The 27753-nt window shown below is 49.7% G+C and overlaps 9 protein-coding genes across 9 annotated transcripts; 3 read left to right on the top strand and 6 right to left on the bottom strand.

Annotated features, from left to right (window-relative positions):
* Positions 1-783: 783 nt before the first annotated feature.
* GGI43DRAFT_393543 (coronin) lies at positions 784-3925 on the bottom strand. The gene is made up of 7 exons (XM_083204681.1): positions 3569-3925; positions 3393-3481; positions 3177-3319; positions 2935-3081; positions 2400-2858; positions 2210-2324; positions 784-2150 (listed from the first exon to the last, which is right to left on the bottom strand). The coding sequence occupies exons 1-7, from the start codon at positions 3600-3602 to the stop codon at positions 1377-1379; spliced, it is 1761 nt and encodes a 586-aa protein (XP_083065048.1). The 5' UTR covers positions 3603-3925; the 3' UTR covers positions 784-1376.
* A 1362-nt stretch (positions 3926-5287) lies between these two features.
* Positions 5288-10069, bottom strand: GGI43DRAFT_393538 (uncharacterized protein). Its single transcript, XM_083204680.1, has 5 exons — positions 9578-10069; positions 9353-9505; positions 6679-9282; positions 6189-6537; positions 5288-6119 (listed from the first exon to the last, which is right to left on the bottom strand). Exons 1-5 carry the CDS (start codon positions 9590-9592, stop codon positions 5380-5382), a joined length of 3861 nt encoding a protein of 1286 aa, XP_083065047.1. The 5' UTR covers positions 9593-10069; the 3' UTR covers positions 5288-5379.
* A 317-nt stretch (positions 10070-10386) lies between these two features.
* Positions 10387-11230, bottom strand: GGI43DRAFT_393537 (uncharacterized protein). Its single transcript, XM_083204679.1, has one exon. The coding sequence runs from the start codon at positions 10829-10831 to the stop codon at positions 10625-10627; it is 207 nt and encodes a 68-aa protein (XP_083065046.1). The 5' UTR covers positions 10832-11230; the 3' UTR covers positions 10387-10624.
* On the bottom strand, positions 11231-12972 carry GGI43DRAFT_393535 (1-(5-phosphoribosyl)-5- ((5-phosphoribosylamino)methylideneamino)imidazole-4-carboxamide isomerase HIS6). The gene is made up of 3 exons (XM_083204678.1): positions 12028-12972; positions 11724-11910; positions 11231-11650 (listed from the first exon to the last, which is right to left on the bottom strand). Exons 1-3 carry the CDS (start codon positions 12325-12327, stop codon positions 11361-11363), a joined length of 777 nt encoding a protein of 258 aa, XP_083065045.1. The 5' UTR covers positions 12328-12972; the 3' UTR covers positions 11231-11360.
* Positions 12973-12974: 2 nt separating this feature from the next.
* Positions 12975-13935, top strand: GGI43DRAFT_393534 (uncharacterized protein). Its single transcript, XM_083204677.1, has one exon. It carries the CDS (start codon positions 13349-13351, stop codon positions 13856-13858), a length of 510 nt encoding a protein of 169 aa, XP_083065044.1. The 5' UTR covers positions 12975-13348; the 3' UTR covers positions 13859-13935.
* On the bottom strand, positions 13852-16016 carry GGI43DRAFT_154587 (amino acid/polyamine transporter I). The gene is made up of 2 exons (XM_083199477.1): positions 14954-16016; positions 13852-14883 (listed from the first exon to the last, which is right to left on the bottom strand). Exons 1-2 carry the CDS (start codon positions 15684-15686, stop codon positions 14030-14032), a joined length of 1587 nt encoding a protein of 528 aa, XP_083065043.1. The 5' UTR covers positions 15687-16016; the 3' UTR covers positions 13852-14029.
* A 2490-nt stretch (positions 16017-18506) lies between these two features.
* GGI43DRAFT_420402 (alkene reductase) lies at positions 18507-19730 on the bottom strand (the record flags this gene model as incomplete). Its single annotated transcript, XM_083207814.1, has 1 exon — positions 18507-19730. One exon carries the CDS (start codon positions 19728-19730, stop codon positions 18507-18509), a length of 1224 nt encoding a protein of 407 aa, XP_083065042.1.
* Positions 19731-20787: 1057 nt separating this feature from the next.
* Positions 20788-23025, top strand: GGI43DRAFT_154568 (MFS transporter). The gene is made up of 2 exons (XM_083199476.1): positions 20788-22559; positions 22632-23025. Exons 1-2 carry the CDS (start codon positions 21235-21237, stop codon positions 22936-22938), a joined length of 1632 nt encoding a protein of 543 aa, XP_083065041.1. The 5' UTR covers positions 20788-21234; the 3' UTR covers positions 22939-23025.
* Positions 23026-23520: 495 nt separating this feature from the next.
* Positions 23521-27282, top strand: GGI43DRAFT_420400 (uncharacterized protein; the record flags this gene model as incomplete). The annotated part of the gene is made up of 7 exons (XM_083207813.1): positions 23521-24464; positions 24530-24626; positions 24688-24959; positions 25025-25350; positions 25416-25521; positions 26081-26140; positions 26214-27282. The coding sequence occupies 7 exons, from the start codon at positions 23521-23523 to the stop codon at positions 27280-27282; spliced, it is 2874 nt and encodes a 957-aa protein (XP_083065040.1).
* Between the last annotated feature and the right edge of the window lie 471 nt (positions 27283-27753).

Below are 27753 nucleotides of genomic sequence, written 5' to 3'. Positions count from 1 at the left end.
TTACGCTGCAGATCCAAGCTCCATGGGCAGCGTGTAGGGTAGTTTCTGTAATTTCGCATATGCACACTTTGTCAGCAGCGTGCAGAATAACAAGCATATATAGACTTTGTACTGTTTCATAAGTTATGCATGCGACTACTTAAATTAAGAACCAGGCAAAACAGAACAAATCGGAGCAATTGAATCGGGATAGCAGTGATAGCCATGAATAAGATTCCCTTGACATGGCCGGGTCAAGAAGCATAAGTGGCAAATTACATGCAGAACAATCACACAAATCAAAGGTCTAGATTCTATACCGACGACCCATGCATGAAATCTGGAAGAAGGATGATGCCTGTAAAGATGCTGGTAAGAAATCCAACAAACCACCAGTGGCGTGCCATCCACTAACTCATTGAGTTACATGGTGAGAGTTCCGTGCCTTGCACAGCCCTCAAGCATTCTCTTGTAATTCGTCACATGGCATGTAGACATGTTGAATCCTTCCTATTAACCGTCACATGCAGAAGAGACCAAAAAAAAAAAGCAAATACATTTAGCAAACAGGGTAGGCTTTGATCCGTGTGTCTGCGTGTATGTCACTGGCAAAAGTTCCGAGGAAACAAGACTATAAACAAACTTCCGAAAGGAGCAAAGAAAAAGAGAGTAAGACAAAAACAAAGAAAAAAGCAAAGAAGAAAAAAAAATCAAATAACTAAAAATAGGAAAACGGCAAACACCATCATTGCATTAGCGCATATGTGTATATGAAAAAGGAAAAGATGAAAAAACCGTTAGATGTTTTAGGCGAAAATAGACTTTCGTCCTTTGAGGCAACAATAGACGCCGTTTTGTAATTTGAATAAAACAAGCTAATGTCGGTAGATACAACATTTATACATAGTTGGATATCATCAAACATCAAATAACACAAAGTTTAATAGGAAAAAAGAGACGGAGAAGAAGCAACATAGGTGAATTTCTTAGCCCCCAGCATGCACACACGCATACGTACATACATACACACACAAAACGCGGTATTACAACATGTTTTTGTTTTCTTTTGCAAAAAAAAAGAGACAAGAAAAAAAAAAAGGAAAAAACGGATGCTTTCGCCCTTGCATAAATCCTCCCTCCTCTCCTCCCTTGCTCAAAAGTTGCGTCTCTGTAGTTTTATCTTCTTTTCTTTCCTTCTCTCGCTTTTCTTTCCCTCTTTGGGTGAGAGGGAGTGATTTTTCTTTGCTTTTTTTCCAAGATCCTTTTGCGCATCCCCCTCCTTCCCGCCCCCATCATAAACGACAACGACGCACATAGGCTTTAAGAACGAGTTAGACAGACGCGGGTAAATAGATAGGCCGTGATACTATGTACTACTGCATTGGCTAGGCGCCAACTTAGGATCGAGCCTCTTCCAGCTCCAGCTCAAGCTGTCTGATTCGCTCGCTCTGGTCCTGGGATCCCGATCCAAGACGTTTCTTTAGGGATTCGACCTCGGAGGCGAGGAGTCCAATCTTGTCGTTCTGTGCACTGATGATCTTCGTCTGGTTCTCAATCAGCTCCTTAATCTCGGATAAGGAGGTCGCAGCATCACTGGAAGCGGCAGCGGCGGGAGCGGGTGTGAAAGCTGGCTTAGCAGGAGCTGGGGCGGTGCTTGCAGCCGGAGGAGTTGCAGGCTTCGGTTCTGATCGGATGGGGAGAGGAGCTCGCTGAGCTGGCTTGACCTCCTCATCAAAGCTTGATGGCTCCTCCTTCTTGGGCTCCTCCTCCTCCTCGTTGTCTTGGTACTTGTTAGCCATAGCAGCGATTGAGCTCTTCTGGTCGCTGACGCTGACGGGAGCTCGGAAAGCTGGCTTGGGCTCCTCCTTGGGCTCCTCCTTCTTGGGCTCAGCAACAGGAGCTAGAGCAGCAACTGGGGGTGGGGGCTGGTAGTTGGCGGCAACCTCCTTAGGAGCAGTTCCCTCGTAAACACTCTCCAAGTCAATCTTGGCAGGAAGAGCGGTCTTGCCACCGAGCCACTCCTGGGCGCTCATGGCAGGGCGAGTTCCAATGGCGGGAGGGAAAATGTCGGACTGGAACGTCTCTGCTCTACGGGGCACAGTGAAGGAGATGGGCTCGATGTAGTTGTCGTTTACCGTCTTGAAGGCGCGCATAACTTCGTTCTCGTGAACCTGGGACGACGGATTAGCCGGATACTGTCAAAGTCATGTCCACGAGCCGAAATACTCACGTTGATACCGCGTCGCGGAACAAAGGCGATACCTCGCTGAGGATCGGCGGACTTGTACTCGCTTAGGTACTCAAACTTGTCATTCTCGTACTCGTAGTAACGGATGTTGCCGTCACTGCAGACTGGTCAGTAACTGTAATTTCTGGTGACGGTAATGCCGTGATCAATGGCGGGGGAGGGGTATGCTTACCCCTTGCCAGCAAGGTAGAGGCAGTTGGAACCTTCGTCCCAGAATGGCATGCAGACACCAGAAATGGCATCCAGATGAGTGAATCCTCCGATGGGATCGCTACGGCCGGGCTCCCAAAGAGCAATTTGTCGCTCGCTCATCTTGGAGAAACCAGTCGTGGCAAATCGGTTGTGCTCGCCCAACCAGACTGCTCTGCTGTTCTTGGCACCCGTGTGGCCTGCCGCCTCATGCACAGGCTTCTCCTGACGGACATCCCACACTCGGATCTTCTTGTCTCTCGACGTCGTCACAAGAAGGTTGCCGCTTGCGTTCCATGACAAGCTCTGTACGATGTCGGTGTGTTGGAGAGTCAGGTGGCTCTGGCCGGTGCCAACGTCCCAAAGCTTGACTGTAAAGTCGCCAGAGGCCGAAGCGAGGATGTTTTCGGCGGCGGGGTTGAACAGGACCTGTCCGACTTTTCTATCGTGAACGTGTTAGTACATCTCAATTCCGTGAAGAGAAGAGCAGCAGAAAATAGGTAAAACTAGTAACTTACCTCGTGTGACCAAGGAGCTTGCTGACTGGTGATACGTCGGGGATCACCTCAGCATCAGTGTAGAGCGAGAAGTCCTGAGGGACCTCCCAGATAAAGACCTTTCCGTCTTCAGAAGCAGAGGCGATAATGTGATCGTTGAACGGGTTCCTTTTGCGACAAAGTCAGCAACTCAAACGTTTGGGCGAAAGGTGGGCTGACAAGGGTCTGCCAAAGAGAAATAGGGGGGTTAATGGAGAGCTCACCAGTCCGTGTCAAGCACAGTCGCAGTGTGTCCGCGAAACAGAGGGATCTGATCAGGAGCTTTGCCCTTCTCGTTCAGAGGGATAACTGCAAAGGCGCCGCCTCCAGAAGACTCCCAATTGACCGACAGGTACTCGGCGTTGGCCTATGTTTCAACTCTTATCAGCACATCGTGTCGAGGCAAAGTCGCAGCCCATCTCGCGTCTCGCAGGTCGTACCTTCACCAAGTTCGTGTCCCAGGCATTTCGGCTGATGCGCAGGTTATCGTAGCAAAACTCCTTCTTTGTGGGTTTGCCAAAGATGTGTCCTATAGTAGCGTGCAAACCGGTCAGCCTCGTCGTCGTCAGCGCAAGAGAGAGGGGGGGCAGCTATCAGTTCGCGACAGGCAACTTACGGTACTTGGACGCCCGGACAAATCGACCAGCCATTGTGGCGTCCTCTGGAAAAAGAGAGCTGAAGGGGAGAGAAGAGGCGTAAGAGAAAAAGAGACGTAGGGAGAGAGCGTTTGGAGAGGTGCGAGGAGGATTGCGCTTTGGCGAAGGTAGAATCGGGGGGTTGCTCAAGAAAGGGTGCTGCGTTTAGATACCGCAGCTGTTACAGGTGACGATGCCCCCGAGAAGGACCCCCCCGGATGAGCTCAATTGGCTGCCGAGCCCACTGAGGGACCCGCTGCGCCTCGCCAGCTGGTTTAAAACCCCACCGGGAGGCGCCCGCTTTCTGTCAGCGCTGCCTTTAACAGCTTGGCGACGACAAACAGGGTTCTACTTATTTGCTCTGAAGTATAATTGTAATCATCTACACGTTTTGTTTAAGTCTATATTTTACTATAAAATGTATCAAATCTTTTGAAAGCTTAATACCAGCATGCATCTACCATTCATGATTGATATTTGGCCGTAACTAATGAATAGGTCACGTGCCCCAGCTTTATACAATAGACCCCTTAGCCTATGGAGTGATGCTAAAATTAAATGACGAGGCCAGAGATGTCGCAACACTGAGACATCAAGTCGACCAGGGAAGTTTTCAAGATTCATGCACAAACAAGGGCTATTGATAGGGATAGCTTCAGAAATCTCTTAATATAGGTAGGTATTTATATACATATGGCTTCGTAAATAGTCCCCATTTAGCTTGCGCAAAACGATAGATCTCTACAGAGTAGCTTGAAGAGTAGGTATAGATAGACGTAGGTGCACGTATATGCGGTCTCACCCCTTTATTCACCACCCCATGATAACGCATTCATGCACACCGATTAATTCACAGGCCATTTTATCAAGATTAAGTAAGGGTAAAAAAGAAGTTGTGCCAAGTTTATTCCATTTACATCAAGGAACTGCGCATCGGCTGCGTTGGTCTCATTATACTTGCTACCGTTTTTAGTACAAAATCAAAATCCATACGTACAGCGGTCTATGCCGCAAACAACTATGAGGTAGCAGCAAGCAATGAAGAAGGTAGAAAGAAGAGAAAAGTAACAGGAAAAAAAAGTAAAAAGAGACAAGAAGAAGAAAAGAGAAATAAAAAGCACCGGCAACGCCAATGAATGTGTGTAGTAGCAAAATTGCGCCGTGCCCCTCCACCTCCATCGGTTATACCCCCATAATCCAACACGTATTCATAACATAGCAAGTACATCTCAAGTCCGCGCGCCTTGCCCACCACCTCTTAGTTGAACGTACTCCTCGTCCGTGAGTGTACTCTTCGGCTCTCAGTGCGTCGTCGAATCTGTTGCTCGTGTTTGAGGACAAGCTCGCACCACTTTGCCCGCGAACGGGGCCCACCGGCTTCCTCTTCTAAACCGGTATCACCACGACCAATGACGTCGGAAAGGGCCTTCATCCAGCCCTCCTTATCTTCACCTGTATCAGCATAGAAGTCAATGACTTCACCGTTGTTGAAGCGTATTCGGAAACCCTCTTCAACAAACATGTAGCCCTCTTCTTCCTCTGCGAAAGCAGATCTGCGGCGCTTCCCGCCTTTACCGGTTGTCTCCTTCTCCATCAATGTTCTACGATCATCGATCAATCGCTTAGCATTAGAGAGATTGATTGTTGCGCGAGGCTGGCGAGTGGCCTCGTGATAAGCAGTCAGTTTTGTACCGACAAGCTTAAAGTATCGACGGCGCCAGTACTAAACAATGGGGTTAGTCAAGGTGGAAGCTAAAGGGGGAGGAATGCGGGTTAAAAAAAAATTCAAGTGTTAACTTACGGGACAGTCACCACCCTGCTGGCTCAAGACACCCTCCCAGTTACGGGCGAGTCTCTCTTCGGCAGCCTTGAGCTCCCGAATGCATGAATTCATGCTCTTGGGCATATCGTCGTCTGTTATGTTATTGGGGCGAGGTACAAAGAGAAGCTGAAGCTCCAGCTTTCCAATCTTGTACGGCGCCCGCCTGAGTATGCCAGAAGCATTGCCTCGCTTGCTCTTGATGGTAGAGGCGAAGCTCTCCTCCTCACTAGCCCACTCATTGAAGCAGACAACCTCGGCAGTGTATGGGCGACCGAAGCATCGATTTTCGTGCTCCTTCAAGGAGATGTAAGCCCGAGCAAAGCTTCCATCCTCGGCAGCCAACCGTGAAAAGAGCTCGTAGGCCGAGCCTGCATCCTTACGCTGTCGCGCTAGCGCCTCTTTCTGCTGCTGCGCAAAGCGCTCCTCCTCTGCCCTCTGTCGAAGCTCAAGCTCCTTGCGCTTCTTGGGTGACGCAAAAACTCTGCTGAAGGTTGATGTCTTGGGTTTTGCCATCTTGACTGCCGCAGGCTGGACGTGAGAGTAAGTCGGCTTCTCTAGTTTTACGTTCAAGGTCAGTTGGAACTCGAGGTCGTTTGGAACGACAAGTTCAAACTCTTGGCCGATCGGTGCGTTGCGAGCCAGTTCCAGCCAAGCTGTTGTCACACAGTGAACACCGTTGTCCAGCGTCAGGCTAAACCAGCTTCGCTCATCTATTGGGCATTTGTCAGATATTTTTGTACATTCACAACATTGAAGGGAATGAATGTGCCGGTGCTTACTCTTCGGAATAGGTAGCTCAAGATCCTTCACGCCAACGACCTTGACAAAGAGACGACCCCTCTCACCCGACTCTGGGTTGGCCGCATCAACGTTGTAGTCCTCTTCAACAACCTTGTTGAGAGCGGTGGCATTGCTCTCCTGACCCGGCAGGGGTGGAACAGGACTCAAAACAGGCTGTCCCTTTCGAATACTGCGACGAGTTTGGCTGTTCCAAGGTTCGACGGTCCATGACTGCGGCCGGTTCGCCTTAATTGGCGAATTATTAGCTGATCGTGTCCTCCAAGAATCTTCTGCATCCTTGTCGCTGGCGGTCACGAGTTTGGTGTTTTGTCGCATCAGATATCCGCGCTGAGAACGAGATGGAATATTAGCATCCAGTTGACTTATACCTAGTGAGGTGAGTTGCTCCCCCGACACTTGTCGAGGCGAAGGGGAGTGATTGGTGGAGGTAATCTGTAATATGGGGGGAAGTGGGTGACTGAAAGCTACCTTTTGCGTTTCGATAACTCGTTCAAAATCCTTATCCAAGCTAAGGCCCATATCCAGATCCAGGGTGAGGCTCCGATTCTTAAAACTTGGATGTCGCGCCAGGAAACTGTCATTGCTCAGCTCAAGATCTTTGCCATCTCGCGGGGCAAGCCCGCGGTGCTTGTTCGGGATTGATGGAACATTTGGTATTTCGCCGCTGACGTGCCTGCGAGCTTCTCGCATGGCTACAATGTCGGACGGCGTATTGGAGACTCTTGTCTTCAACTTGGAGCCCGAAGCCTTGATCGTTGCGAGCCGTTCGGGAATCTCGGGTTGTTCTCTCTCAAGGATCGTGTGTTCTTCTTCATCTTCGGATACGGGATTGTGGATGACAGAGTCAGGAGTTCCCGACCTAGTTTCGTCGTCATCGTATGACTTGAATGAATCATCACCCCAACCGGCACCGTCATAGTCTGGCTTCGGGACCGATTTCTCTGGTGTTTTAATTTGGGGAATATCGGTTGATACTCTTGGCGACTCATCATCCAGCTCCTCTGAGACATCGTGGTTGGGATCTAGCCCTGTGTCATAAGTGAAGTCCGATTCAAGGTCAGAAATCACTGAACCCGCAAATTCGCTCACAATACTAGACTCAGCATCAGCATGACTTTGTTCATTGGCATCCATTGGCGAGATGGCCCGTGGTGTTAGCGCCTCTTCGGCATCGTTCTCATGGTCCAGAGGTGAAAGCTCTTTGACAACCTCTTTGGCAGGTTCTTTAGCAGGTTCTTTGACAGATTCTTTGGTAGGGTCTTCAATAGTAAGGTCCTCTTTGACAGATTCCTCGCCATGATTACGGCCATCTTCTGTCAAATCACTGTCCTCACCGCCGTAGTGAGAGTGGGAGCCTTCAAGATCATCATCAGATTGAAAGTGAGAACCATCAAGCTCATCGTCATATTCATCATCGTAATCGGAGCCGTAAATCTCGTCGAATCCGGTGGAGTCTTCATGAATGACCCGATGGATAATCACACTGCTCTCCGCGGGATCTTCGTCGTCTTCGTCGCTATAATCATCTTCGTCGTCATAACTCCTATCGTCATCGTCTTCTTCGTCCATCAACGAGTCTTCAGTTGATGGGATGGGGACATCGGGATCAAGAGGAAAGTGTTGATCTCGAAGAGGACTACCAGGGGGCGAAGAAAAGTTATAGTCTGCTTCGGGATCCGCCAAAGCCTTGTTACCGTTAACACGCTTCATAATGGACTCCCTGGAAATGGGCTGTGGTAGCTGATAATCCCCAATTCCTGACATATCTCCAATATTTTCTTCTTCCTCGTGAGTCTCATGAGCATCATGCGCCTCCAGCTCATCGTCATTGTGAGTATCGTTGCCGATTTGGCTATCATGAGTGTCAATCATGGCGAGTGAGTCATCACGACCTAATGAGCTTCGACTGCGGCCAGAGCTGCGACGAAGACGTCGCTCGCGCTGTTGTTCGGCAGCAGTCTTACCACTGTTATCGTCAGACAACATCATGAGCTTGAGTCTTTCTTCAAGAGACATCTTGCCGCTAATAAAACTCTCAATATCGGATTTTGTGGCAGAGGTTGGAGGTGGGACGGGCAAGCTTCTGTGTGAGCCCTCTGCTTTCTCTGGAGTCTGTGAGAGGGCTGGGGATGAGGGCACAGAGCCGGCAGACTGGCTCCTGACGTGACCTGCGCCAGGGAGGGGAGGGAGAGGGCGGTTTTCTGCGACGGACCCGACAGATCCCATGGATAGGCGCCCCGAACTGATTGCTCCTCGCTCGGGCATCAAACTTCCCTCATCGTCTTCTCCTTCACTGTGGTGAAAAGAATTATCTCTAGCCCAGTCATCAGGTCCCACAACTGGAGTTTTGTCCGTGTCTTCGAGCGATGCATCGAAGCTCTCATCATCTGGGCCACCCATGTGAGCGGGATCGTAAAGAAGATCTTCATCGTCTTCATCGTCCTCTTCCTCCGAGTCGTAACTACCTTCCCGCGAATTCGTTCCAATAGAAGAGAGATCCGGGGTGGTCATCTCATACTCGTTGATCTGAGGTGGCGCATTATCGAATGTCACGCTCTTCGTGTGGCGATGTGAAGATCGAAAGCTTGAAGGGCCGTCCAGAGCGGATGTATCCGCAGACCACAAGCCCGTCTCATGGTCGAAACTGCTCTTGAATTTAGAAGGCGATAGCGATGATTTTGTGGGCGAAGCTTGGTCTTTGCTAGGGCCCCTCGGCGTGCTGGGGCCCGAGTAGTCTGATTTGGTTGGGCTCATCGGGGATGCAGATTTGTCGCCATCAGCAGAACCTCCTGAAAATTTGAATGCACCTGGTTGGACTTTGGCTAGGGGTCTTTCGATCTGAGGAATCTGGGTTGGATCATATTCCTGCTTCTGCTCAAGCGCCAAAATGTTGCTGTTTTTGACGCGAGAAGCCTTCTGGAGACGCTCGATCGAGGAGCGTCGGTGGGACGAAGGTGAGCCGCTGCTGTACATATTTTCTGAGTTTCGATTTTGCCAAAACACCCGCGGCGATGTCACCGACTCGGCGGGCGAAGTCTGGAATGGAGACGAGTCATTGCTGAGCGCCGTCTTCTAGAAAGGCGAAAGCCCGTTGTCAGCCCGAGACACCACAACACGCAATGTCGCTAATCATTCCACAAACCTTGGACGGAGACATTTGGTTCCAGCTAGGAGAATTACGTCTCCTTTCTGTGGGCGAAATTTCAGATAGGGGGCGGGGCTGGGGAAGGTTGGGCGCTTTCGTCGGCGATGAGTTTGGCGGCGTGCTGCCCTTCGTGATGCGCAATGGGTGCACCTGCAGAGAGAATGCAGAGGTTAGCTCCTGCGTTGTGCTGGCGGAACCAGCATTGGGTGTTGTTGGGCGCACCGGTTCAGATGACATATCGATCGAAACTGGTCTGGTTAATCCTTGCAATCAGGTCGGGCTAAGGACGTGGACACATCGGCGCGCAAGTCGATCAGCACAAAGGGCGATGTGACTCGGGCGAGGAATGTAACGACTAGCCGGCGTCGTTTTTTCCCTCTCTTCTCGGTCGCAAAACGTATATAGTATAAAAAAAAAAGAGGCTAGTTTCGATACGGCAGCCTCGAAAAACGAATGATTGGAATTGAATAAGGAGAGGGGAAAGGGAAAGGGGGGGCGCGAGATATCAGAATGTTCGCCCGGTTAACTCTGTTCTCTTGGTGATGGTTTAAGAAAAGAAAAAAAGAAGAAGAAGAAAAAGTTGCGTCAAAGCCCTGAACTCGACTCGGCCGCTGGCACCCAGAATCGAATTTCAACGATGACAACTTGACGAGGGCAGAGAAGGGGGGCTATTCATTTGCAGGTCGGGGGTGTTTAAGGGAAGCGCCGTCGGGCAGCGTGATTGGCCCAACGCAAAACAAAACACCGCCCCTCAATGAGCCAGGGGTTGTCGTAGCAACGCGTCGCTATTTTGCCTAGCCTTGGGGGCTCCCCGGGGGCACATCAGAGCTGAGGAGGGGTTGCATGCACTAAATCTTGCTTTGCAACAGGGCCTGTAGGCGACTTGCAGCAGGGAAAAAGGGAGCCTACAGAGCCTCGTCGCCGATGCTAGCACGCTCTGAGCCTCGGGCTGCGACGCTTAGGCTCAGCGTTGAGAGTCGCCATGGCAGCCGGCAGGGGTCTGAGACGAGGCAACATGCAAACAATAAGACGGCAACAGACGTCTGGGCTCGTCTGAGGACTCTGATTCGGCTGATGCCGCCGCATGATGCATCTATTTTTTACGTACAGCCGTGATGCAGAGTTTATTCTCACTCGCATCCCACGCTAGAGCGAGTGGCCTGCAAAGCATTTCTGCCAGCCCTGCTCCCAGTGTCGTCATCAGCTCATCAGACATGCGGTCAGTTTCCGATAGATGCCCATCCTGACTCTGGTCGCTTTTCGTGTTTCCTATTGTCGCCATAAAAGCAATGCATGCTCCATTTCTTTTTCGTCTTCCTTCGTCTGTTGATCCATCCTTTTCTTTTTCCGGGGGCGATGTTCATGCAGAGCTGGCGCGCAGCCACTACAGACGGGTGCTTGGCTGCCAGACCCGTAATCATGGTGTTTTCTTTTTGCTTCTTCCCTTTTCCCTTTGTTTACTTTTTCATTTTGCATGACCCGTGCGATTACTAGTCGTGCGACTCCTTTTATTTGTGTTATTACGCCGTCTTATTACCATCATTACCTGCAGGCGACTGTGAAACACGGCAACGCCATGGTTACCGAGAAAAAGACCTGGCTTTGTGAATACGAAGCTTGAGCCATCAATTTCCTGCCCTGGCCGCCTTATCAAAGTTGTGCACGTTATGTCTTGCAACCCCAGCTGCGTCTTACCTCCTTGATCCACTTGGATCTGTAAGGCTCAACCACGCAGTAGCAGTGCAGTCCCTGTAGATAATTTTGTTTGCTCCGAAATGATAAAACTCTATTTTTATACGAACTGCTTAGTTGTCACTTAATTTACGGCTATTGCTGCTAGTTTTCTGTCCTAGCGGTAGGTGGTGGGCGCACGGCATGCTCTGCATGGGAATAGTATATTGAAACTCCATCGACGCACCAAAGCCATTAGCGTCGGGTTACTTGTGTTTTTGTCAACAAACCGAATGTTTTCCTACCACCATCCATCCATCCGTTCACCCATCCATCAGACACCCTGGCTCTTATTCCACTGCACGCAATCATCAAACTTGACGCCAGACCCACCAAAACAATCCAAAGCACTCCCTATCGTGAGATCTACTTTACCCCGGCTAAGCCTCTTCACAGTTTCCAAGTCTTCCAAGTGCCGACCTCCACCGGCATATGTGACCGGAATAGAGCACCACCCTGCTAGGCGCTCAACCAACTGCTCGTCTATACCCCTTTGCAGCCCCTCGTTGTCTGCGGCGTGGATTAAAAACTCCGAGCAGTATGGCTCTAACAATTGTATTGATTCTGCGGGTTTGAAAATGAGCCACATGATCCAAAGTTCAAGTAAGTTGCCGTAATCGGCGAAGTATAGACTAACCTTGGTTGATTTCCATGTCTGTTAGTGTTTGCCATTTGTTCATGGCAACAAACCACTTGTCTCCTTGGCGACGGCAGCTGAGATCAATTACCAGCTTGCTCTTATCGCCGCCGAGAGCTCCCAAGACAGCATCCAGTCTCTCCTGGCTGAAGTGGCCATCTGGAAAGAGATAAGATGTGATGATAATCTATAATGAAGCATCCGAGTTAGTTACTCAAAATTTGGATAAATAAACAATTGACACCATTGATAAAAAAAATCTGCAACACAATGGCTGCATAGCCTATATCTGGGAGATGTTTACCTTTTCTGCTCCCGCATCAATCCACTCCTTTGCATTTTTATCATTGATGCCACCTCCCACTTGCAGGCCACCGGGCCATGCCTTCAATGCCTCTTTAGCAGCGACATCGTTTCCTCCACCCAGCATAATCACATGAGCGCCCTCGAGCTCATTGTCTCTGTATAGCTGGGCAAAGTATTCCGGCGGATGCTGGGACACATGGTTTGTCTGGAGGGCCGTGGATGAGCTGTCCAGGGTGCCACCCACAATCTGCTTCACCTGACCGGCATGAAGGTCTATGCAGGGGCGAAAGCGCGTCATCTTGATGTGAAGGTCCCGATCCTGAGAGCGATATTCGGAGGTAAAGACATGAAGTTTTGTGACTCTCAAGATCTTCCCGCTATCCGATTGTGGGGCTGCTAGTGTTGTGGATGAGACAACGCCACCACCGACGCTATTGTTTTACAACTTGTACGTGTAAATATTGGTATGCGCTTGATAGAAGAATCATAGAATTTAGCACGCTGGCAAAGGCAATTTTTCCAAGGCACAAGGCAGTTAAGTAAAATTCATCAAAAGAGTGGCGATGGAGTATTGGAGATGCTGTCTCAAACGCTAATTCCAGGGTACATGCTCTCGACTTATCAACTTCCACTTCTCCTTGCGTCTCGGTAAATATGCCTAGTTGCGGAACGAATTGATTGCGCTACCGGCATGGCAAGTGAAGGATTTATTGCATCTTTGTCTTATTGGCTGGTTTCACAAGATATCGGACCAAATCTTTCCAGCGTACAGACATATCTAGTCCTTATCTTATCAAGCCACACGGAGACGTCAAAAAAGGCGCCGTCGATATTTTCAAGCCATGTACGGCATGACTCGAACTATAAACTCTTATCATACTCCATTAACCCGCCTAAAAACTAGGAGTATTCGCCTGTTGCTGAATCATTCTAGCTCTTGAACGCCAAATATATTTGTAGATGTAGATAGTAGGCACGGAAAGTACGAAATAATACAAGCAGTTCCTTCTCCCTTGCATTGAAATCTACTCCAATTAACCATTCTCACGTTTCTATGCCAGCCACATAAACTTTAGCCACCAAATGCATTCATGCCCATTCACTGAGCCACATTGTAGGCCTCCCGCTGCAATGCATGAATTAATACGTGTACGATGCAAAACAATGTTGTAGTCTTCTGCTCAATTATAGATCACACATGCATGGATCGTTTCTTTATTTTCTCATCTTCACAATAGATCCCTCCACGATGGATCAATCCGCTTCAGATACCTCAACCATCTCAGAAGGCGACTCGTCCCACGCCCACCTCTACTATTATGACAGATGCTATGTTTCCTGATGAAAAAGATGCCGTGGCTTCCACCGCCGCAACCCCACACATGGAATACCATCCCGTAGCGAACAATTCGTTCATGATTCGCACGAGACAAAATCCACACCTTTATCTTACCCTGGAAAATGACGAATTAAAAGTGCAGGATACGCTGCCACCCGGAGGCGGCTGGCTCTGGAACTGCGTTAAGAACTGTGGATGGTACGGCGTCCGCAATACCGCCTCTGGTACATACCTCGGACACGATCGCAAGGGAAATATTGTCGCAAAGGCACCTCATCACAAGGACAATGAATATTTCATTGTAGACAGACAGAGTGAAGGCGGCTACGCACTTTTAGCCTGGCATGGTAATCAACTGATTGAGGTGGTCCTCTTGGAGGGCGTGTATGGGCTGTTCGAGAGAGTAGAGAGGACAGATGTGGCGGCGGCGTGGGATTTTATTGATGTTAAATTTGTTAGCGTACCAGTTCGAGTGAAAACATCCCTCTAAATACTGATATTGATTTGACCATGGGAATCTTTCGGTATCACATCACTATTGATTCGCACAAAGCATGCAAGGCAATTGTTCTGTTTAATAAGAATAAAAAATCTTTGATATCATTATATACGCAACGCAAAATAAAACACTATATAACCCTTTATCCGAAAAATGAATCTATTAATTCTTTTCCGCGTGGTCTTCACGAACGCTATCGGAAAGGCCTGCTGGGTCCATGCCATCAACAGTGCCGTCAAACATGCCCTGGAGCTCCACAATGGGACCCTTGTAGTTCTTGCGACCATCAAAGATCCAAGTTCCACCGGAAATGAGAAGAATGACGCCAAAGGCGACGATAGCGTAGTTCATGTTGGAAGGTGTGACAGGGATCTCCGGAGGGAAGACGAACAGAACAGTGGTCAGGATAGCCCAGCAGATTCCAACAATGTTGCAGGTCCAGCCCAGCCAGTTGGGCATCTTGAAAGGGCGGTTCTCGGGAAGCATCTTGCGGCCTCGGAGGACGTTGATCAGCGGGGGGATGGCATAAGTAACGCCAAGCGCAACAACGGATGCGGATGTAATGGCGTTGAAAGTGCTGGAAGAACCCAGGAAAATGCAGCCGAAAATAATAACCCATGCGACAGTCCAAAGCAGGGCGTTGATAGGGACGTCAAGAGTAGGGTGAACCTGGGCGAAGACGTGGCTAAAAGGCATGCCTCGGTCTCGGGCGAAAGCGTAGCTCATTCGGGTGCTGGTGGCAACCAGGGTGACGGTGGTGAAAAGCATGCACACGAGAGGGAACATGAGCAGACACACACTGCCGGCCTTGCTCTTGGTCGCATCCATGAAGATCTGAAGCAGCGGGCCTTCGGCAGCGGCGATCACATCATCGACGTTGTTGATAACAAACATGAGGCAAGTGAGGAAGATGAAGCCAGTGAACATGCCGATACCGATGCAGTACATCATAATCTTGGGGCCCTCTTTTTGTGGGTTCGGGATCTCTTCAATCATGTGTGCAACAGCATCGAAGCCTATTGAAAAATGAGTTAGCAATTGCTACATTGGTCGTCAAATCAATGATTGATGTGTCTATTTACGTACCTGTCAAAGCAAAAGCTCCCTGGAGCAGGCCGAGCAGCCAAGCCAGACCATCTGGCCAGCCAACCTGGTTAATGAAGTTGCCGTAGACGAATTCGCCAGATTGATAGTCAGGCGTAGCGCACGCCAAAACCGTAATGCTGATGATGACGAAGCCGCCAACAGACCAGAAGAAGGCGGCCTTGGTAAAGAGTGGTAGAAGTCGAGTAGCGAAAGCGTTGATGACCAGGGCAGCGAGGGCAAACGCAATGTAGATCAAAAACTGATGCCATGACTTGGGCTCAAAATCAGGGTGCATAAGCTGAATGATGTTCATGATGAACGTGCTGCCCAGCAAGCCACCAGTAGCGCTGAGGGCGACCCAGCCTGAGACGTTGATCCATCCTGTCGCATAGCTGATGCCGCGGCTGTATTTCGGCCATGAAACGATGGCAGCCCAGTGGTACTGGCCACCCGCTGTGGGATAAGCGGAGAGAAATTCTGCCAGGGAAACGGCCTGGGTCATGTTACAGATACCGGCCACGATCAGACCCCAGATAACGGCACTTGATCCTCCGGAAGGGAGGGCCAGTGAAAGTGAGGCGGCCAGCGCAGTCCATGTGTTCAGAATGGCGAAAGCAAGACCCAGCATAGAAATCAAGGAAAAGTTTCGCTTGAGCTCCTGCTTGTGACCCAGTTGTGCCAGGGCGGCAGCCTCTGGGGTGAGGTCAGATTTGGGGTCGCTGTAGTCTTCCATGGTTGGTTGTCTTAGGCGTTGGACAACTTGGAACGGAAAGAATGAAAGGAAATCCGGCACAAGAGCCGGAATGCAGGAGCTTTTTGACTTAGAGGACCGGAACCGGGACCGGGAGCCAAATGCTTAAAGGCGTCAGACTACCGGCACTGGGGACCGGGGGCGAGTTCCTGATAAACTTAACTAGACAGCATCTCCATGCGCGATAGACAGTCGGGGCCCCCGAGAACGGTGCCATGTTGGAGTCGGGGAACTGGAGAAAACTGGGGTCGTTCCCCCAGACAAGCCCGTTTTTGATAACACACCGGAGATGTGCCCCGCGCTGATTGGCCCGTCAGACCCAAGAATCAGCTAGCTCCATCTTCTCCATCCAATGGCACACGGATGGTCGGCATTGGGGTAGTAATGGGGTAATCTTGTTATTTTTTTGGAGACCAGCCGCCCGCGCACGCACTGAGTCGTGACGAAATAGGTGAAGTTTTGAGATTCGCCTTTGCATTCTGGGGAAGCTTGTCGCCTCCAAGATTACTGTTGCGCAGGAGGCTGCCGGCACCGGTATGTGTACCGGTGGGCCGCGTTAGATAACGAGTGAGACGCCGCTTGAGATGCTAGCTTGGCATTTGGGTTATCGCCAGTGGGCCCCCGTGTGCGTCGCATCGCAATCATGGAAGTGGGAGCCTGGAGACAGTGGTGCGCAGGATGGAGCAACCCTGACTCAAGATCAGCTCAACGACGTGGTCCAGCCCCTGCCTTATCTCAAAATGCGACTCCGCCTCGCGCATTGAACGCTGTCAACGTAGTAATGGCCAGGTATAATGCGATGGATACAGATTCGTACGGGCCAGCCCATGCCCGCGTACTGCATCAATAGCCTTTCGCGAGAACAAGCCTTCGCGCACACCGTTCTTCCATTTTTCCATTTGGCGCAGCGTGCCTGACCTGAAAAACTTTGACGAATGCCACAGCCTGGTTTGGGCCAATGCCGTAGATCCCGCTTACGAAAGCCTTGGCCAGATCTGGGCGCGCCTCAAAAAGCCTCAAAAGCCTACCCTCCGAGTCAAGGTCAGTGGCGGCGATTTTTCCTTCTGTGCAGATTCTCCCGGGACTTCCTTGGCATCTCCACGTCAGGTACGCGCTAGTGTGCCACTTTTCCAATGCGCTGGACGTTCTGCTCCATTTCTCAGCCTCTGCAGCTAGATTCGCCTCCGACATTTCCCACGAGATTTTGACAAGCGCTCACCCTGATGGAGCAGCAACTGACAGCTGATAAGCTCGGGTGACATGCAAATACGGCGTATTGCTGCGTCGTGACGGAATTGCACGGAGGCGAGACGGGACGTGTCAGGGAGACTTCTCCCCGCACTATTCAGCGCCACATCGGAACAAGTTGGAGGTTGGTAGATTATTGCCCCATAACCCGGAACCGGATGTGTCGAATATCACACCACGAGTCCTGCAATGATCACGACACAGCTGCAAAATACCACCTTCTCCGGCTGTCCCCCGCAAAGGCTATTTCCCCAGCTTACGGGGCTGCGGAGTTAATAACCTGGGGAAACGAGGTTTTGATGAAATGAAGGTCTGGAAGCGGTGACGGTTGACCACGTTTGTGCTCGCATCGCCATGAAGTCATTCGGTCATCGATATTGCTTTGGGTTTGACAGGTCTAGACTTTACGGTGGCGCTTTCGCCACAACGTGCGGTTCTCCTGGACCGGCACGTGACTTCATCTTAGCTGTGGCTCGCTTACGGCTAGCTTTATCTGCTCGTATCGCTCTGGGCCCAGGAACAGAGCCACTACTATGTAATAATCGGAGCAACTTCAAACACCGCCCTCTGGTTTCAGTCATTTCAGTTGTTAAGCCTTAACTGACCGCTATCACTGCGACATTTCTTCCGCAGCTCTTGCGGCTTTCTGCAGGCTGTGGATTTTACGGAGCAATAGTTGTATAGGTCAAAAGATGACCAATGCTTGTGGACTGCCCGGGTACTCGCCCAGATTACTAAGTTTGAGGCTGATAGGCATGGCCGTATTGGGTGTGCATGGTTTGAATAGTCTGGCTACTAGCCAGCTATTAGACAGTGGCTTGATTCCAATTTAGGGATTTGCTTTACTCATCCCCCATTAATAAGATTAACAAATGAAACAGGGCGTTGTGCCAGCAGACGGCATCATCCGAGCTATTGGAGAACCAGTTTTAGCGTTCGTACTACTGCACTGCGGCAAATTTCAAGGCGGCAATTCTCTCCTCTAATGCAGTGCAAGCAACTGCCGCTAGCTCACGGATTATTTTCGGTCCATAGGTTGAGTCCCCTATCGTGTAAGAGGCTGAAGCTGGTTGGATTGATGCATCAAAGTCAACCGACGCGCTTGTTTTTTCCTCGACATCTGCGGATACTGTTTACTCTGCCTACGTAACTCCCAGACATGACAAGTTCAACAGGGCAGTCTAAAACCATAGATTGTTCTGGACAATGCTTTTCTGGGAATCCTACCAAATTTTCCTAAATCAGAGGAACAACATCCGTTGGTGCGGAAAACAAGACTGCGTTGGCGAAGAAATCTCCCGTCTTGGCCAGGTGGCGTATCGGCCTTGGCTTCGACTCTGTATATCAAGATAACGCGGACTCCCATATACATGCATACTGACGACTGATATGGCCTAAATTAAGACCAATTACTCGGCACTTCATACTGCACTAACCGCTTGCTTTACCTGCCGTTGGGGTAGCGCTATAATCGCTCTGATAGAGACAAGATGACAAATGTTTGGAAATCTATTATATTGATTACCACATCACTGCTACCCAAAATCTCTGGCTCTACCATAGTGAAAAAAATTCCATCGTCGGTGACTTGGTTATGCTGAGCCTTGCCCCCCGTCGCCGGGCTTCTTGTTCTGCCTTCCACTCATCTGAAAAGGGATATGTAATGTACCCATCCGCATCCATAACTGAGTGCGATTTGGACCGATCTGGAGGCACAAGGGGGATCCCTTTCTTAATGCGATAGATCAGATCCGGATTCGACATGAAGGGCGCGCCCATGGCCACGGCAATGTCCGCTATCCCGATATATTTCTCGATAGCCTTGCAGGCACTTATTGCATCGAACCCGTGATTCAAGATAACTGGGCTTGTCTTCCCCCACATGCGAATGAGAATATCGTTACTATCGCCGTAAAAAGCGACTGTGTTGTTGGTATAATGAGCTGGATAAGGCTCAACCAGATGCAGATATGAAAGTTTTAAATTACGGAGCTGCTGGATGAGATAGATGAACTGCGGCATGGGATCGCTCATTCTCATGCCATGCCAGACACACCACGGCGATAAACGAATGGCGGAACGCTCAGCACCCACAGCGTCGACAACCGCGCGCATAACCTCAACTGCAAAACGAGAGCGATTCTCAACGCTACCGCCGTAAGAATCTGTCCGCAGGTTGGCTGTGTCTTGGATAAACTGGTCGATGAGGTAGCCATAGCCGCCGTGAACTTCCACGCCGTCAAAGTCAGCATCATTCACAGCCCGCCACGCCGCTGTGGCAAAATCTTTTACTAGAGCTTTGATTTCTTCCGTTGTTAATTCTACCGGAATAGGATGATCTTTACCGCAAGGTATCGAGCTTGGAGCAGCAAATCGGATTGAGCCTTTGGGCAGACCAAACAGAGCCACATCTTCCTCAAGCACACGAGGGTGCGCAACGCGGCCAAGAGCGCCGATCTGAAGGTAGATTCGTGACCCCTGAGCATGAACAGCGGCCGTGACCGCTTTCCATGCCGCGACTTGCTCGTTTGTCCAGATCCCTGGAGGGTGCGGGTAGCCACAGGCGCGGGGTGATATTATAGTCATCTCGGAAATGACAAGTGTCCCCGGATAGCTGGCGCGCTCAGCGAAATATGTCGGCACCATAGGGACTAACGGAACATGCAGCCTGCAGTTTCGAAGTCTCGTCATAGGTGCCATGATGATCCTACTGGAGATGATTCCGTTGCCGATTTTCAATGGGCAGAATAGGACTGTGTTTGCTGCTGAGGTGTCCATGGCTGCGGCTGACGGGCCAAAGGTGGTAAGGCTCATCTATAACCAACCTTGGCATTCAAGTTTACTGATGCCAAGAGTCTGGGGGATGAGAATCGACCAAAAGAAATCAATGATAATTTATCGGAAAGAAGGATAAAGGGTGCCAGTTCTAGCCGCACACTAACTTTTTGCTTGAATATTGGCCAATTTATCGGGAGTTGCGCAAGGCAGTTCCGCATAGACTCAAGACTATTAAGAAGATTCACCGAGTCTAGTTCTTATAGTTACAGGCGTAAACTAGGGCTTCTAATATCGCGTCTTTCGTTTAATCACAAGACTAAATACTGCAAGTGATTGGCCCGAATAGTTCGCGGACGTACAACTTTTCCGAGTATAAGCCCGCGGTATTATGAAACTAGCTATTTTGACTATCTACCAAGCTACCAGATAGGCGCGGAGTTGACAAGCCGTTGAGAATTAGTTACGCTTTGGTGGGACGGAGCGAAAAGTTCCTTGAGGCCTCACAAGCAAGTCTCAGGGGTCTCCACCTTTCGATATGTTGAGTCGATAGTTTGCTATTCCCGGTATCTGACATGCAGACCATTAGGAGAAATAGGTAGGAGATAGTATTGGTGGTTGAGTCAGACTTAATGACAATATCCTAGAATAATAGCTTTAATTGTGGCTTTATAAGATCTTATTAAGCCTGATGAGCTGCGGGCTGGTATATATGAGATAGGAGGGGTTTTATCTAAATTTGTCTTTACACATATGCATTCTACTGTATCTTCACGGGACGATTAATAATCTTGAGAAACCTGTTACTGTTGGTTTGGAGATGATTGATATTGTCGGGCGTCACTAACATGGCTTCAACCCGCGTTGGGTAAGGTAAACATCCGCTGCGGACGCCGCACCCGCATCAAGAATCCGCAGCCCCGCATCCACTTGCAGACGGATACATGTCGGATACATGCATGCACTCGCTGCTCGCCGGGGCATGCCAGATTTGGACGCGGGAATACTCTGCGAGGACCCAGAATTATTAAGTAGTATATATGTCATATATATCTCGATTAATCGCGGTAGACAAGTGGGATGCAGCATGTAATGCCTACTCCATGCCGAAGACGAAGACATGATTGATGTATTTTGCCCCAGTACGAAGCTCTGAAACTGTGAATCTGGCTAGGCCAACTCGAGCGCATTCGTCCCTGGCCCGCCCCGAACTAGATGCTAGCACCAGATGAACTCCCAATTGTCAAATCACATAGCGGAATTGTGTGAAATTAACCCGTTTTGCCGCATAGCGACCTTAGTCCTGGCCAACTACCGGCCGTAGGGCCATCGATCCGCTCCACCGTGACCGGGCCCGGCCAGGCTTTACCAATTTCTTATACATCACCCGAGGAAACTGGAGTTTCTTATAAGAACCAGGGGCTCGCTGATTAACCGCCATGCCTGGCAGACAGGTGCCTAGTCCGTCATCTTCACTCCGCCGTGCGCCAGCAGCGCGGACAAGAAGATGGCGCTCGTCAACAAAGAAGAAGGAATAGCGCTGGAGAGCCCTCCATTGACGTTTGGGTCGGACAAGGGCAGCAGCCCGGACGAAATCGAAGCCGAAGACGACGAAAATGCAATCAATCACCGAATCTCCGTCGCAATCTCGACGCACTCGATGGCGAAGAGACCCGAGTCGCTGCTCCACGAGGCCTGCTTCCTCTTCGTGGTCTCCATGGCCCAGTTTCTCGCGCAAACCGGTCTCGCCATCTCAATCATCCCCGCACACATCATCGGTCAAAGTTGGGAGAACATACAGGACGGACAACTGAGTTGGTTTGCGGCCGCTTATTCTCTAACTAGCGGAACCTTTATTCTCGTCGCTGGTCGGCTCGGCGACTTATATGGACACCGGCGGCTTTTCGTCATCGGCTTCTTCTGGTACGGATTGTGGTCTCTTCTGGCCGGCTTTGGCGTCTATGGAACAACACCGACATTTTTCATCGTCTGCCGCGCATTTCAAGGCATTGGAACTGGATTGGTACTACCGAATGCGGTTGCGATCTTGGGGAGGACTTATCCTCCGGGCCGACGGAAAGAATTGGTCTTCAGTCTCTTTGGAGCGACTGCACCGGCTGGATTCAATGTCGCGGGTGTATTTATCGCTTTATTGGCAGAGCGAGCATGGTGGCCTTGGTCTTACTGGATCATGGCAATCTACTGCTGGGCCCTTTCTGTCGCAGGCTTTTTTGTGATCCCAAGATCGCTGGATCCCCCACCGGGATCAAGCAGCGCACTGAAAACAGGACGCAAGTTTGATTTCATCGACAAGATTGACATCCCAGGTGCTTTCTTTGGCATCACTGGCCTCATGTTCATCAACTTCTCTTGGAACCAGGCGCCGATTGTCGGATGGTCAAACCCATACACTTATATCCTTCTCATCATTGGATTCTTATCCCTCGGCGCATTTGCATTTTTGGAGCGCAAGGCGAAATTCCCGCTGCTACCGACTTCCATCTTTACGGGAGACCTTGGCTGGACCCTGAGCTGCATTGTGGCAGGATGGGCCAGCTTTGGTATCGGACTTTACTACTATTACCAGATCATGGAAATCATCAAAGGCGACTCGCCACTCCTGGCAATTGGAAAATGGTCCGCAGCGCCAGTTATGGGTGTTCTTGCAGGCCTCACAACGGCGTTCTTGCTCAGCCGCGTATCACCGAGTGTAATCATGTTTATGGCAATGAGTGGGTTCCTTGTCGGCAGCACACTGATAGCCACACTCCCAATTCACCAGACATACTGGGCGCAGACCTTTGTAATGACACTGATCTACCCTTTTGGCATGTATGTGGAGCAAGCATCTCGATTCCCCTCTTGATGAACTTGAATATTAGTAATTGCTAACTTGAACATTAGGGATATGTCGTTTCCTGCAGGATGCATCCTTTTGAGTAACTCGATGCCTCCCGAACACCAAGGTCTTGCGGCGTCTCTGATTGCTACGACGATCAACTATTCCATCTCCATCAGTCTGGGTTTTGCAGGCACTATTGAAAGTCACCTTAATCGTAACGGAACTGATTTACTTAGAGGATATAGAGCAGCATTGTACTTTGCCGTGAGTTTGGCAGGATTTGGAATGATTCTGACGATGCTGTTCATGCTTGTCTCATGGAGGCGAAGCCGTAAGCGGGCCATACCGAGCACTCCGCCGGCTGTTTAGCAGTGTTTTTTAGCATGTCTTTTAGTTTACTGTTACCAATATATAATTAGACGATTACAGATCATGATGCAGACCCATATGAAGACCTCAATCCAAGATTCTCTCCAACAGCCACGCCGTGTCATGCATAACCGTGTCCTAGCGCCATGCTAGATTATGTAGTTTTAACCTTAAATACATGTATGATGCGCAGAGGTTTTTAGAAGACGGCCTTTAGTATATCGAGAATTTGGCTCGGTCCCTTCTTGGAGACTTGCGTCTAGTAGTGCTGACATTTATGGCGCACTACCAAACCTGCCAAAGTACCCCAGGTATTAATAGCCATGCTGGCCCATGCGGAATTTCCGCACTTCCGCAACTTGCTCCATCCTGAACATCTCCGGTTGAAAGTTGTCCAGCGAGGAAACCAGTGCGACACAGGACACAGCTATTGCGATTACAGTTATGCCGATCGTGCATACATGTAATAATCCCTTAGCGTGTAAGTCCCACAATGACTCTGGCGGAGTTCCGCACAATACTTTTCCGCCTATTATACAGTCGATCTAATGGGGAGATGGTATAGAGAATCCACTTCACAGCATGGTATCTCCATCCGGGGATGAAGAGCCAGTGACTTATGCTCAGCTTTCATGCGAGCCTTGTAGAAAAGGTAAACGGCGATGTGACCGGGCATTGCCTAGCTGTGGGTTGTGTTCTAGAAAGGGGATCGGATGCGTTTATCTTTCACGGCGTCAAGCTCGTCAGACTCGTCGGAAACAGGTACCAACTCGAAGCGAAAGCCGATTGACAGCTACAGCTACGCCAAACAATTTGCCAAGCTCTAGTGTAAATGTTTCCCGCTCAAACAGCCGAGTTGATAGCCAGGTCTCTTATAGAAGTACTCCTTTTGTAAGTCTTGAATCCTCTGCAACCTCAAAGGACACCGCTTCAGCAACTGCGTTGTACTTTATTGCACCACACATTTTTCAGCAGGCACAGCTCGAGCTGCCCCAGATTCATCTCTCTATACCAGCAAATCTATCGCCATTCCAAAATGATTCCTCTCGCATCCGGAACATCGCCTACACTTTCTTTGACTCAATCCACTGGTGGATGCCCATTATCTCGAAAAGGGGATTCTTTGCGCATCTGCTGAATCCCCTATCACAGCGCCGAAGCGAACTCAGTCTTCTCATCATATGCATGCAGCTTTACTGCGAGGCCGATCTCAGCCCCGGTGCGGGGACACTTGACGCTAATACTTTATATCATAATGCTAAGAGATTGCATTTTGAGATGGAGGCCTCTGGTGTCTTGTCGTTACGAGTTCTCCAAGCGGGTATATTAATTGCCCTTTACGAACTTGGACAAGCTATTTACCCGGCTGCGTATCTAACAGTGGGCTCTTGCGCGCGATATGGTATAGTAATTGGTGTTGATAAACTGAGAGAAGATGAAACATCCAGCGGGTATGGAAATACTCGCACGCTCTCTGAGGTTGAGGAACGAAGACGTGCGTGGTGGATCATTCTATTCTTCGATCGGTAAGTCCAATTATTTTACATCTCATATACAGAACATTTGGTGATTTACGTGAATAACTTTACAGGTTTTTAAATATCTGTAATCCTAGCAGATCACTGGCAACGAAGAACCCAACGTTTGACGACTTCCTTCCGGTTGATGACAAATTATGGGATGACGGCGTGAGATTGCCCGCCTTTCCACCAGACTATGACGAATAACTATACCTAACAGCATCATTAGACTGTTAAAGCGAGTGACTTTTACACTATATCTCAAGTGTTTACTCTTGAGATGGGTATGTTTTCCAGGTTTGGGCAGGCCACCTATATGCTCAGCCAGGCTCTCGACCTTGTGAGTCCTGATAACCAACAGAGCGCAATCGAAAGAAACCAGCAGATAATCCAACTGAGACGAACGGTTCACGCACTAATAACAGTTTCAAATGCTGAAGCTGATGCCAGAGAGCTGAGGGTATGCGCTGGCTTCTGCCCCCAACTATCTATTTGCTCTGGGTAAGCATTGGATCCAAAGTCGAGGTATGCAAGCAAGGTGCATGACTTCTGATCACCTTTGATAGTACCATATTTTTGCTCCAGGAGTATCAGTGGCGAGCAAACAGCAATAACACAAGCGAGGTACCCAATATTGTCTCAGCGACAGACACCTGGGATGAGACTCTATCCTCTCTGGACTACATAGCTAGAGCTTGTCAAGGCTTTCGAGACCAGGCCATAGATACCACTTCCACACTGGTCGCTACTCCATTTTTAGCGAATGTAGCGTACCAGGCAGCATTATTTCTGATTAGGATGGGTCAAGGGGCTCCTGACAGTATCGCAACGGAGCGCATATCCGTCTTTAAGGACCTCTTGCTGGATATAGCTACCAGATGGAAGATGGCTAGTATGTATATGATCAGTGAATTCTCCCACTAGCATGATATATCCATTTGCTAACTAAACAACTAGGCGTCTACTTGAGTATCTTGGAGGCGCAAGAAATCACGACGGCTTCCGAGGCAATGTGTGGCCCTCGGCCCTTTAGGTACACCCATGAAACCGACCGTAACAAGGAGTAAGTGAAGGAATATAATATATGTCATGAATGGATATTAGACATTTGGTATCAAATTAGAAAGGATGAAACCCATGAAATGCTACCAAAGCCCGATCTATATTTTGATTCGTTGAACAGCAGAAGCTTGTAGTGGATGTCAAATATTTTCACCTGACTCAAGGCTGCTGACTCGAGTATCAATTCTTTTGGAAATTTTAATTTATAAATAATTCAAATTTCCTTTCAAATGGTATCCATTATATAAAAATCGCTGTCAACTTTTTGTGTAAGTGAAAAGCAAGCAAAACCAATCGGCTGTGCTCGGTCCAAAGGCCCGGATTTCCCCACCGCTCCACGTTCCCCACCATCCGATCACAGCTACCTGATTTTTCGGCTTCAGGCGGTTCGGTCGGTCTCCGAATTTCCCACCTTCACTGCGTCATCAGCTGCCAGAGCTCTTTTTTAGCTCTTTGTCTTTCTCTTCTTTGGCTGTCAAAGCTTTCGCCAAAAGCTTACCCACTTTCAATAGGCCACCGGGGCCCATGCCATCGAACGTCTCTCTGTAAGCAGAGTAAAGGTGCCGAGCAAAACACCCCGCCGATGGCCGCGATACCGATGATGCGAAGCCTCTCGAGGCGTTCTTTGCTGAACGACCTTTCTCCCAATTTCGTATGCCGTAATTGCAAGCAGCAGCGCCGCCGATTCGCGAGCTCTATATACGCACCGGCCCGGCCACCGACGTCGGGTCTGGCTGCCCTGTCTTCGAGGCAGCTGCTCTCAGTGTCTGGTCCCGACGCGGCCAAGTTTCTGCAGGGCATCATCACCGCCAATGTGGTCTCGAACAAGGGCGAGCCTCGGACCGATGCGTTCTATACAGGGTTCTTGAATGCCACAGGGAGGGTACTCCATGATGTCTTCATCTATCCGGTTCAAGGCGCGACGCCAGAGGAGAATGGCTTCTTGGTCGAGGTGGATTCAGCGCAAATTAATGCGTTGACGAAATATATCAAACGATACAAGCTTAGGGCCAAGATAGCTCTCAGACCAATAGATGCAGGCGAAATAGCCGTATGGCATGCGTGGAATGATGCTGGGAAACTCGACATTGCATCAGACGAATCAAGGATTGTCTTTGAAGACCCTCGAGCACCAGGTCTAGGATACAGAATCATCCAACTTGCGGGCCAAAAGCCACCGGAACTTGACATCAACCAGGTCGGCGAAGAAGCCTACACGATTCGCCGCTACCTGCATGGTGTGGCAGAAGGCCAGGACGAGATTCTACGAGAGCAGGCCCTGCCTCTCGAGAGCAACATGGAACACATGAACGGCGTCGACTTCCACAAGGGCTGCTATGTAGGCCAAGAGCTGACCATCCGCACCAAGCACCGTGGCGTCGTCCGTAAGCGCATCCTTCCATGTGTCATATATGAGAAGGACAAGGCGGCACCTACAAGCCTTCACTACGATCCCGAGAGCAGCTCCACCGAGGCCCTGACGGCAGACATGATCCCCGTCGAGACCAGCATCGGGCGGTCCGGCAAAAGGGGCCGCAGCGCCGGCAAGTGGCTTCGAGGGGTGGGCAACATTGGGCTGGGGCTGTGCCGCCTGGAGATCATGACGGACGTGGTGCTGCCGGGTGAGCAGGCCGCCGCGACGTTCAAGGATGGAGACGAGTTTGAGCTGGAATGGGGAGAGGAGGAAAATAAGAGCGGCGTGAAGGTCAAGGCGTTTGTTCCGGACTGGTTGAGACGAAGCCTAGAAGAAGCGCAGCAGTGATACTATCACCATGTATATTTTATGTGTGTATAAAGTGCCAAATATGTATAATATTTAGACAAAAGAAGACTCTGCCCATCTATAAAGAATACCATGTAAAAAATACTTGGTTTCGTACATTACTCTTTGCGAAACGAGATGTTGGTAGCAGCTAATTTCAAGCGATTCCTTCGCGGCACAAGAGCACTTACTGACTGCTAAACGCTGCGCCTTAATTTCACTTCAATAGCCCGCGCACTAAATCCCAAAGCCCAGAACATGCACCTAAGCAGCCATCTCATCACCTCAACACATGTGTCGTCTACCAATAACACGATTGGCTTACCTCACTAAAACGAGCCAAGGCTTGCCTAAGACGATAAGTTTTGCCTCTAAGAACCGTAAGGGGTGAGTCAAGGCTGGCTAAAGTGAAAATATCTCTCGTAATGTAAGCAGTGCAGCTCAAGGTGGTTGGATCGTCTAATAACTGTG

Source organism: Trichoderma evansii (genome assembly GCF_050947405.1).
Source record: "Trichoderma evansii strain SZMC 28006 chromosome Unknown GGI43scaffold_2, whole genome shotgun sequence".
NCBI lineage: Eukaryota > Fungi > Ascomycota > Sordariomycetes > Hypocreales > Hypocreaceae > Trichoderma > Trichoderma evansii.
Note: the sequence above shows the minus strand (reverse complement) of the source record. Positions and strands in the feature narration are given on the sequence as shown.

Bases quoted from the DNA above. Each gene is read 5' to 3' on its own strand.
- GGI43DRAFT_393543 (XM_083204681.1), bottom strand. From the start codon at position 3,602: ATGGCTGGTCGATTTGTCCGGGCGTCCAAGTACC. The intron at 3,482-3,568 runs GTAAGTTGCCTG...ACGCTACTATAG, and splicing joins TGTCCGGGCGTCCAAGTACC to GACACATCTTTGGCAAACCC. The intron at 3,082-3,176 runs GTGAGCTCTCCA...TTGTCGCAAAAG, and splicing joins ACTGTGCTTGACACGGACTG to GAACCCGTTCAACGATCACA.
- GGI43DRAFT_393538 (XM_083204680.1), bottom strand. The intron at 6,538-6,678 runs GTAGCTTTCAGT...TCTCGTTCTCAG, and splicing joins GAGTTATCGAAACGCAAAAG to CGCGGATATCTGATGCGACA. The intron at 6,120-6,188 runs GTAAGCACCGGC...AATGCCCAATAG, and splicing joins TGAGCTACCTATTCCGAAGA to ATGAGCGAAGCTGGTTTAGC.
- GGI43DRAFT_393537 (XM_083204679.1), bottom strand. From the start codon at position 10,831: ATGCAAAATGAAAAAGTAAACAAAGGGAAAAGGGAAGAAGCAAAAAGA.
- GGI43DRAFT_393535 (XM_083204678.1), bottom strand. From the start codon at position 12,327: ATGACGCGCTTTCGCCCCTGCATAGACCTTCATGCCGGTCAGGTGAAG. The intron at 11,911-12,027 runs GTAAACATCTCC...GCTTCATTATAG, and splicing joins TTGATGCGGGAGCAGAAAAG to ATTATCATCACATCTTATCT. The intron at 11,651-11,723 runs GTTAGTCTATAC...TCAAACCCGCAG, and splicing joins AGACATGGAAATCAACCAAG to AATCAATACAATTGTTAGAG.
- GGI43DRAFT_393534 (XM_083204677.1), top strand. From the start codon at position 13,349: ATGACAGATGCTATGTTTCCTGATGAAAAAGATGCCGTGGCTTCCACC.
- GGI43DRAFT_154587 (XM_083199477.1), bottom strand. From the start codon at position 15,686: ATGGAAGACTACAGCGACCCCAAATCTGACCTCACCCCAGAGGCTGCC. The intron at 14,884-14,953 runs GTACGTAAATAG...ATTTTTCAATAG, and splicing joins GGGAGCTTTTGCTTTGACAG to GCTTCGATGCTGTTGCACAC.
- GGI43DRAFT_154568 (XM_083199476.1), top strand. From the start codon at position 21,235: ATGGCGCTCGTCAACAAAGAAGAAGGAATAGCGCTGGAGAGCCCTCCA. The intron at 22,560-22,631 runs GTATGTGGAGCA...CTTGAACATTAG, and splicing joins CTGATCTACCCTTTTGGCAT to GGATATGTCGTTTCCTGCAG.